Source organism: Etheostoma cragini, chromosome 15 (assembly GCF_013103735.1).
Source record: "Etheostoma cragini isolate CJK2018 chromosome 15, CSU_Ecrag_1.0, whole genome shotgun sequence".
Lineage (NCBI taxonomy): Eukaryota > Metazoa > Chordata > Actinopteri > Perciformes > Percidae > Etheostoma > Etheostoma cragini.
In genome coordinates, this window is record NC_048421.1 from 10244709 (window position 1) to 10254355 (window position 9647).

At 39.9% G+C, this 9647-nt stretch overlaps 2 protein-coding genes across 5 annotated transcripts in view; one reads left to right on the top strand and one right to left on the bottom strand.

Annotated features, from left to right (window-relative positions):
- LOC117958642 (transmembrane channel-like protein 6) overlaps positions 1–3562 on the bottom strand; it is a 9345-nt gene extending 5783 nt beyond the window's left edge. For 3 of the 4 annotated variants that reach the window (XM_034895146.1, XM_034895145.1, XM_034895147.1), the window contains exons 1-8: positions 3406–3562; positions 2663–2925; positions 1392–1538; positions 1186–1294; positions 1021–1108; positions 655–918; positions 366–574; positions 140–284 (exon numbers count right to left, since the gene is read on the bottom strand). In XM_034895146.1, coding sequence (XP_034751037.1) covers positions 140–284; positions 366–574; positions 655–918; positions 1021–1108; positions 1186–1294; positions 1392–1538; positions 2663–2925; positions 3406–3455 — 1275 coding nt within the window. In that variant the 5' untranslated portion in view covers positions 3456–3562. The remainder of the gene's footprint in view (positions 1–139; positions 285–365; positions 575–654; positions 919–1020; positions 1109–1185; positions 1295–1391; positions 1539–2662; positions 2926–3405) is intronic. The other variant, XM_034895148.1, reaches the window with a different exon arrangement.
- A 1668-nt stretch (positions 3563–5230) lies between these two features.
- syngr2a (synaptogyrin 2a) lies at positions 5231–9465 on the top strand. The gene is made up of 4 exons (XM_034895167.1): positions 5231–5481; positions 6939–7176; positions 7343–7482; positions 8111–9465. The coding sequence occupies exons 1-4, from the start codon at positions 5383–5385 to the stop codon at positions 8312–8314; spliced, it is 681 nt and encodes a 226-aa protein (XP_034751058.1). The 5' UTR covers positions 5231–5382; the 3' UTR covers positions 8315–9465.
- Positions 9466–9647: the final 182 nt, after the last annotated feature.

Genomic DNA, 9647 nt, shown 5'->3' on the forward strand with positions numbered 1-9647 from the left:
AAAAAAAAAAAAAAAAAAAAGAAGCTTCCATACAAAGAAATGTAGAATCATTTTTGGCTTCTGAAATGAGTTTGTATTTATATCAAAAAGAAGTTTCTCTCTTAAGTGAGTCTAATTGAATATTCAAATTATTGCTTACTTTGAGCTGAGTACTGATTTTCTCAAACTGCAGTCTGACAGACGTCTTCTTGCTGACTTTAAAGTCCCAGGAACAGAAAACCTTTACCGCCAGATTCCCATTGGACTTGAGGACATGAAAACCTCTCCCAAAAGCCTTGGACATGCTGTGGGAGAACGCAGATGAAGTAAAATAAGTTATATAAGTTACATTGATAAGTCATTTTGTAAGTAATCTATTTTCCAACCTGTACACGAGGATAATGCAGATTGTGAAGAAGGCGATGGTGATGGTAAAGAAATAGGCTGCAGGTATACAGTACGGCACTATCTGGGGCTTGTTGGAGTCAGAGACTGGCAGATGAGGGGATTCAGCAGTGGAGTCAGCAGCTCGACGTGTCTTGAAAATGGTGTTGGTGTAATAGCCATAAAACATCACACTCTGAAAGAGGTAGCCCTTCCAGAGACAACAGAGATTTGATTTAACTGACAGTGCTGCAGAAATAAGCATGCCCATACTGCTGTGATGTATCTTACAGTGCCCGTGAGAAGCTCAAGGCCAGTGAAAGTGTTGAGATCAGAGTCATGAGGATGGAGAGGAGGGTTGACGGCTTGAGGGACGACCAGGAACAGGCCGTTGATGAAGAAGAGGAGGAGGTTAAGGAGCAGAAGGGTTCGGAGAAACAGGAAGTAGGAAAGTACCCCGGTTCCAAAACGCCCGCTCAGTCTCTTTATGGGTGAATGCCACAGCTGAAGGGAAGTGAGGACAGGTAGGCAGCTAAACAGACAGTGACGCCAAGTCTGGGGGGGGAGAAAAAAAAGAAGAAAAAAAAAAAGAGTGAAGGACTGATACACACACAAAAGAGGGATCATACCTTATGTAGCACACTTATGTGTACTCACCCTTGAAATGTGCATGCTTAGACGAGTGTAGCATGGGATTTTTCTGTTGATGAGTGATCTCTCAGCTACGTCACTAAAAGCAAGTTTCCTGAAAAAAGATAAGAAGTTACCACAGTGCTTGTGGCTTTATTTTGCAAGGCATTGAATGTTCAGTGCCACATCTACCTCACTTCCATTTTATCTGCCAGGCTGAGCGGTGAGGCTCGCAACTTTCGCAAGCGCTCGCCCACTGAGAGGCCTCGGAGGATGGACACCAACTGCTCCTTCTTGTTTTCTATAAAACAAAAGATAGAAACAACCACATTACACATTTTAAGACAAGTTGCTGCAACCTGCAGTCAACTCTGAATATCAGTTAAGTTTCTGTATACCTTCATTACTGATTTCCTCCTCGATATTGGCCTGGGCAAAGTCTTCCTGCATTGGTCTGGAAGGGTGAGAAGAATCTTGGGATGACGTCTGCTGTACCGGAGACAATTTTCTGGCATGCTGGGGAATTACTGCAGCTCTATTTATCCCTATGTGGACAAGGAACAGTCACTTTAATAGCTATTACACTTACACACACACTTACACACTTACACACACACACACACACACACACACACACCAATGTGTGCGCTGAAGGAGGGTCTGGCTACTCAACATACAGTAGCATCATAGACAGTTAAATAAGTAGCATTTAGGGATGGAGGAAAACGTGCTGTGGTTTAATGACATTTCTTTAAACCTATCAGAATCGTCATGGTGGTGCTAAACTCTGCACAGAGCCCTGCAAAATACTTGTACGAGAGAAAACTCAGTTTGGACAGATAGTCTAGCTAGCTGTCTCAATTTACCCTCCAGAGATCTGAGAAGCAGTCAACAGTAGTCCTCATGAATCCACTACAGAAAAAAAAGGGGAAGGAAACTTTCAGTGACCCTGTATTGGCTCTTCTACCTGATCTTCACATAGCTAGTAGCCAACATTGTGATATGTTGTCGTATTTAGAGCTCTGGTAATCCGAATTTGGTAATCTTGAAAACTGTTATCTAGATCAGGGTGATCCAGTCCAATGTTGCTTTGAAAAACCGACATAAAAGTAAAACAAAGGAAAAAAAAAAGAAAAGAAAAAAAGAAGGGATTTCCATGTGTTCCAGATGTTTTGAGCAACTGGCCCATTGAAATAGACTACCCGGACACAAACCCCTCCCCTCAATCAGGAGGTTGCGGTCCATCAGGACCAAAACAAGTTTCTTCCCCTCTGCCGTTACCCTTATCAACAAGGCCCCTAGGCCCCCACTGACATTGACTCTTAACCCCCCCCAACCTGTAGACACTACACTTTGCATTAATCTACACACGTGGACTATAAAGCTGCCTATTGCATGCAGTATACTATATATTTTTGGTAAAGTCTACACTAAACAGTTCAGCCTCTTTTTTTCCTAATGTTAAGCTATTTTTATTTTTTTTTAAATTTTTTAAATATTTGTTGCTTTTTTTGTTTGTTTCATATTAATGTTCAATATGTTTTTTTATGTATGTACCAACCACCAAGTCAAATTCCTTCTAAGTGATGCTTACTTGGCAATAAATACTGATTCTGATATCAACATTGCCAAGAAACCAACAGGACAGTAGAGGAAGGTTTCATCTCACCAGCAGTGCGACTGGGCATTGAGGCGAGGACCTTTAAGGTAGCAGCTGACCAGTGATCCCGCTGTAGAGAGTTTATCTGCTTCCTGTCGAGTGTCTTATCTTTCATGTGGCTGCTTGCAGCAGATGGCAGATGTTCTGTATTAATATGTGAGTCTTCCCTAAAAACGTCAATTTGTAGGGTTTGAGGATCCCTCTGGGTGCTGAGTGCTTGCTCTGCAACAAGCTGGAAAGAGTCCTGACGTGCTTCATTTTCTCCCAGGTTCCTGAGGGAGAGTAACTATCAGAAGAAATAATGACCCAGAGTCCCCAAAGACTTTGGCCCCGAGCACCCTCAGTATAGCAGCATGGACACATTGCATCTTAAATATAGCTTTTATTTCCATACAGAATTTCCATGTGGAAAATTTCTAATTTCACAAAACTTTTCCTACTGCAAATCCGATACCTGAAAGTCTCTGGATGCTTTCCAGTTCCAAATACTTAAAAGCAAGATGCCTAAAAAACAATAACTTAGAGTTGAGAACATCAAGAAGACTAAACTAGTGCCTAAGTAACACAATTTGATGAAAGAAATAAAGTCAACCATCTGTGTTTATTGATGGTAACATCTGCATTATTTTTAGTGCCTCCGAAGACAAAATGAATACAAATATGCAGAGGAAAGAACAGTCGGATACAACCACATACAGTCTATGGGTACAACTAAACAACAAATAGCAAAGAAACTCTCAAAAAGGACTTACTCAAAATCAGGCTCGGAATCCGTTTGACAAATGTTGACACTGTATGCCATGGTCCTCAATGACCTCTGTTTATTGAAAACACACAGCTCACAGTAGCTTAGACTTTACAATCAGTCACACAGTTGAACATTGAAGCAGGTTATTCTTGGCTTCTGTGAGAGTGAGAGTGAGAGAGAGAGACTTCCTCTCACTCTAACTCTGTCTGTCTCTATCTCATCACAGCTGTTCCATATTTGCATTTGGTGCCAAGTTATCCATCTGTTACTGATGAAGTGCAATCGAAAGCATCGCCGACATACCTTATAAATAAATATATCTAATGTAATACTAATTGAACAAGTTCCACTGCAAGTGTCTGTATGGTATTATTTTCTCAGCTTTGATGAAAAGTGGAGTTGATGTTTGATTAACCAGATTAACCTGAGTGTATTAGTGTTCACTGCCATCCAGAGGTCATATTTAGGAACTACAACAGTGCGTTCAAATTGTCAAACTAGCAACAATGTTGGAATAACTACTACTACTACGACTAGTACTGCCTAAAGCACTGCGAGTGAGTGTATTTTCAGGGCCTTTTTTTCTCGAAAAAAGCAGGATCCAGAGAAAACAAACCAAAGCATAACTTAACTTTAAAAAACAGAACTAAACAAAATGCCTTGTGTGATTATCTAGGGGTTGAAACAAATGTGGAGCTTAAAATAACCATAGACTACATGTGCAATATTTTTTGTTATTTTTATCTAATTCATATTATTTTGTTATTTATGTTAAAATTGTGTATATTTGTATGTATTACTATTACTTAGAGGTATTATTAGTAGGGGTATTATTGAGGATAGTAACTATGACTACTACAAAAATTACACTCATGTTAATAGTAAGCCTATCTGGATTAATAACATCATATTTGGAATTGTTCTTATGGTTTTAAGACTGTTTGAATGTCATCTCTGTGCTGTTGTATTTTGGCAAATTACAAAGACATCTTTTATCTGTTAAAATATGTAGGCCTACCTTTGCACCTTGTAAAATAAATATCCCTGCCATGTTCCATTCTCAGTAGCCTCGTGCCTTAGTCTATCAGGGGGCTCAAAGACACTGCTCATGCCTACAGTTACACAATGGTTCTTTTTTTCTTTGAGGTTTTCACACCAGTTGGCCTCCACACTGTTGCATTATTGCCTTTAGATTTTACTCTCCCTCTGTTTCCATTCATCTTGAACTCGTTTTTTCAGTCCAGCACCCATAAAAACTAACTAACAATTTCCTACCTTGACCATTCTATAAAGGGCCTACTTTTAACAATGCTCTGCTCTCCTTATTTCCTGTAATTGTGTCACTTGACTTTCCTGTGTAGGCCCACATGTTATGCATGACAGAAGGACGTGCTCAACTCTTATAGCCACAGAGCACAAGACCCACAGGATGTTTTTTAATGAGAAGTGTAACCTACAGTATAGGTTTGGTTGCCCATTTCTCAGCCTACTTGCTCTTTCAGTTTTCTTCGCCTACTCGCTCTTTCTGTTTTCTTCTCCAACTTCTTAACATAGGCTACTACTCTTCTTTTGGATTAAGTATAAAATGGCCAACACATGTTGTACCTGTTTTTAACTGCCTCTTTTGCTAACCTGGCTACTCGCTCTTCCTCGAGGAGACCTGAATGTGCTGGGACCCACCAGCGTTATTTCCCCCCCTGTCTAACCCTTCTCGAGTTTAAAGCATTAAGGACAATTAAATGTTTCTTTTACTCCATACGCACTCAATATTTCCGGTTGGAAACACTACGAATATCAAAGCAGCAGCCCTTCCTTCTCTAGGCTATGATAGTTTACGAGCAACACCAGAACGCACCAGAGCGGGGGCGGTGTTTGAAAAGTGTCCAGGAAGCTGTTGAACAAAACGAAACTGTACCAACTTTGACAGCAAGACTTTTCCAGCTCTTCTGTAAATTGTTTGACAGGCATTATTTGGGTGAAAATGCAGAGCAGTGCCTACGGGGCGTCGTTGGCTGGCGGTGCTTTTGATTTAGTTCATTTTGTAAAACAGCCTCAAACCATTTTGCGTTGCCTGAGCTGGGTGAGTGACTTCACGGAAACATTAGCATCAAAGTTAGCCAGCTGTCACATCACCGATGTTAACAGATGTGAGCTGCCAGGGTCGACACAAATCAATCGATAATGCAGCTTGTTCGCTGTATGCGCTGGTAACACCGGACATAAACTGGGTGTTAGCTTAAAAGTTTAAATAAACGTTACATGAAGTGAAAATTAGATGGTTTATTTCTTGTAGCACATGTTGATATTAGCTAACGTCAGCTAGCATGTCCAGTGCTGTGTCACCACACTATGCCAAGTTTCCAACTGAAAGATGGACGATTTGTTCGGCATTTGCGTAGTTTTTTCTGCTATGAAAAGTGGACCAGGGTGAATTAAAACTCACACAAGATGTCGCTCTTTTTATTGTAGTGTTTGACTAACTTAGAATGTGAGGAAAAAAATACTTTTATACATCGTCATCTGTTGCGCTCATCTTGGTCCGCACAGTTGTTTTCAAGCGTGTATATCCTTAGTTCTATTAGATTAAGTTCTGGTTCAAGATAAATAATGTAATAATAACAATACACTTTTAAACCTCTTTAAATTACATTTACAAAGTGCCATACAATGACAGAAATGATTATATTATAATTATAAGATTGATTTAAAAAGGAGGCGCAGTTTTATGCCTTTATATCTTCAGGCAAGTCATTTCCTATTCAATTCAGTTTCATTTATAGAGTCAAATCATAACAGAAGTAATCTCAGCACCCTTTACATATAGAGTAGGTCTAAACCACAACCATTTCCTTAAGAGCATGCAAGTCTTTTCATCCAATATCCTGACAGCAAAGGCTTTGTCGCCTTTGTGTTAAGTCTAGATTTGTGAACAAGATAAAAGAAAGCAGTTAAGGAACTCAGGGAATGAGAGTGAACGTAAGGTACCAAAAGATCAAAAATATCATCAGTGAGATTTAAATCATAATAATCATTTGAATAGAAACAGGTAGATGGTGCAGAGATGCTAGGATCAGTGAAATATGAATGTAGAGTTGCAACTAATGGTTATTTTAGTTATTGGGGACATCTTCAAATGGCTTGTTTTGTCTGACTAAAACCCCAATATGTTCATTTTTAAAATGATTTAAAATGCAGAGAAGAAGCACGTTTTCATATTTAAGAAGCTGCTACCAGAGAATACGTGCTTGGCTAAACTACAAATGAATCTTGTAGCTAAATTTTTGCCGATCTTGTGTGAGAAGCGGATCAGGAACAAGGATCACTTACACAAGATGGCACTCTCTTTTTATGCCATGTTTATTGTGTTGAAGTGGATCAGGAATTTTAACTGGCTTGACAGGCGTTTTGATAGAGTTTTCTTATCATGGACGCGTTGTTGTCATGTGCTGAGAATCACACGGCCCATGCAGCTGCTTAACTTACAACATGTTTCACTCCTTCCCCCTTGCATTAACCCTATGTGTCTCTTCTTTGCAGTTATTCTCCATTGTGGTGTTTGCAACCATCACAGCAGAAGGCTACATTAATGAAAAAGACAAACATGAAACAAATTGCATCTTCAACAAAAACGACAGCGCCTGTAGCTACGGGGTCGGAATTGGAGTCCTGGCCTTCTTGGCCTGTGTTGTCTTCCTCATGCTGGACGCCTACTTCCCGCAGATCAGCAATGTCAAAGAGAGAAAATGTATTGTTATAGGAGATTTGGTCTTCTCAGGTGAGAGTCAGGTTTCACTGTAGACTGCTCGTACTAAAATACAGGAACTGTGCCCCAAAACAGGAAGTGCAACCTTGTTGAAATGAATTCTGTCATCATACTGTATTTCATCTTAAACCAGACAATTTATTTCTCTTTTTTTAAATCATTTTTTATTGGGGGACAGCGGCTTGGACGTTCCTGTGGTTCATTTGCTTCTGTGTCCTGGCCAACCAGTGGGCCAAAACCGATGCACCGGAGGTTGCTGTTGCTCCTGATGCCGCCCGGGCCATTGTGGCCTTCTCCTTCTTCTCCATCATCACCTGGGTGAGCCTTTCATCCATTCCATGCGTGGACAGCATTTGACTAACAAAATCATATGATAACACATAACTATAACGCATAAACTCAGCTGTAGGGTTGTACTGATTACCAGTGTCACGGTAAACCACGATTCAAAATGTTGACAATGACAATTACCGTTTTCATTTAAAATACCATTATTATCACGGTGTGGAAACCGTGTGTTTAAACCTTCCCAGCTTCATCTGGGTCTCCTAAAGTTGCCGCGCAGGCGCACTGCATAGCCTGCAACATGCGTTTCTTCAAGTTGGAATCATGGCGGAAGGAGGAGACGACAGCGCTCAGGACATTTATCAGCTCTCTAAGAGGACTAAGTCTGAAGCATGGGCATAGTTAAGTTATTATAAGAATGCTGAAGGACAGTTTATTGAAGTTAGTTATCCTTCCTGCAGAACGTTCAGGAAAAAAAGTTGCTTCTAAAGGCATTGAGCACACTTAAAATACCGCAATAATACCGAAAACATGATGATTTTGGTCACTATAACCGTGAGGTTAAACTTTCCTACGGTTACATGGCTACTCAGCTGGTTGAAACATTAGCCAGAGATTTGTGTAAAAGCTCCACTTACTAACTCTAAACTTCTCTCAACAGGGTTTCTTGTTCTTCTTGGCATTTGGAAGGTATCGCCAAGGCGTCAGTGAATTTGACCAGGAGTACAGAGACCCTGCCAACGACCACAGCACTCCATACCCACCCACCCCGTACGCCAGCAGCAGCGGCCCCACGGGCTACCAGCAGTCGCCTTTCTCCCACAACCAGGAGCAGCCGGGAGAATACCAGCCTCCGGCTTATTGAAGGACTCAGATTCAAACCTACGGAGCCAACAAGGGTTTTGCTTTTTAAATAAATATGTGTGCGCCGAGGGTTTAAGTTAAACCGTTCTCTGCACTCGCATTTACTTCCTGCAGATTGGTTTGCATATTTTTTGGGTGCACTGTGTTTATAGTTAATCACATTGTTGTAAGAGTTGGGGTGGATGTTTGCTGTGTTGTTCAAAGTGCCACACAGATCAGGGGAACTCATAACATGTATTTTGTTTTTTGAAGGCAATGAATGATTGTGCCATTGTTGTCTTTGTGCCAAAGCAACTATAGTTATTTCTGTACCTGTTTCGTTGATTTTATGAGTGCAAGCTGTTGATATCCAAGCACTAATCAACAAATAGGTCAGGATTTACTTTGTTGCAGGAAAATCCGCTTTGCATTTTAAGACAAAAATAGTTTTTTTTGTATGTAATATGTTACTGTTCAGTACGTATTCTTTTTTTTTTTTATTATTACTTTCAGATTCATGATACTGCAGTTCAACAATTGTGCTATACAGTTTTTTGACCACAAAATAATCCCATATTATTTAATCAATAGGTGCAACGTAACTACTGTAATGCCCTGTTTTTGTTTCTTACTAATCAACCACTGAAAAATGGCTTGTATGCACTGAAAAGCACAATTCATTTCTTTGGGGCAGTTAATTGCCAATATCTGATCTAAGAAAGTTAATTTTAATGTTTTAAGTCCAGTTCTGCCACCATTACTTTGTAGAATTAATATTTATGGATGTTGTGTTTTATTTTAAGGTAGCCAAACCATTGATTTGTATCAGCTACCTCCCATTGGAGATGAATGTGCCTTAGAGTTCACTTACTGTAGTTGTTAAAAATAGGCCATTCAGAAAATGATCCAGCCAATTTGGTTTCAGGAATTCAGTAATGTAAAATAATATATTTATAATCTTATTTAATCCTTTTAGTCCAGGTACATGACAATCACACCATTTTTTTTCTACATTACTTTTTTTCTTGCTTTTCTTACACTGTAGTTGTACCTGTGTATGTGCTGCAGTTACAATGTTGTGCTCAATGGCTTTACAACAATTCCACATTAAAGTGCCTTTATACAGTATTCTGTATTACACAAGGGTTGCCAAATAAAAACTCTTCTTTTTTTTTTAACCTCTTAGTCGGCACATCATTGGTATCCACTCCTAAAGACTGACCCGGACCTCGTGCAGAGCTGTGCTCCCTTGGCAAATATTTGAGTATTGTGTCAGGGAACGTGAAGTAACGTGTGAACTGTGGAGACAGACCTGTAACAATATAAATACATTAAAATACATGCATACTTTACAG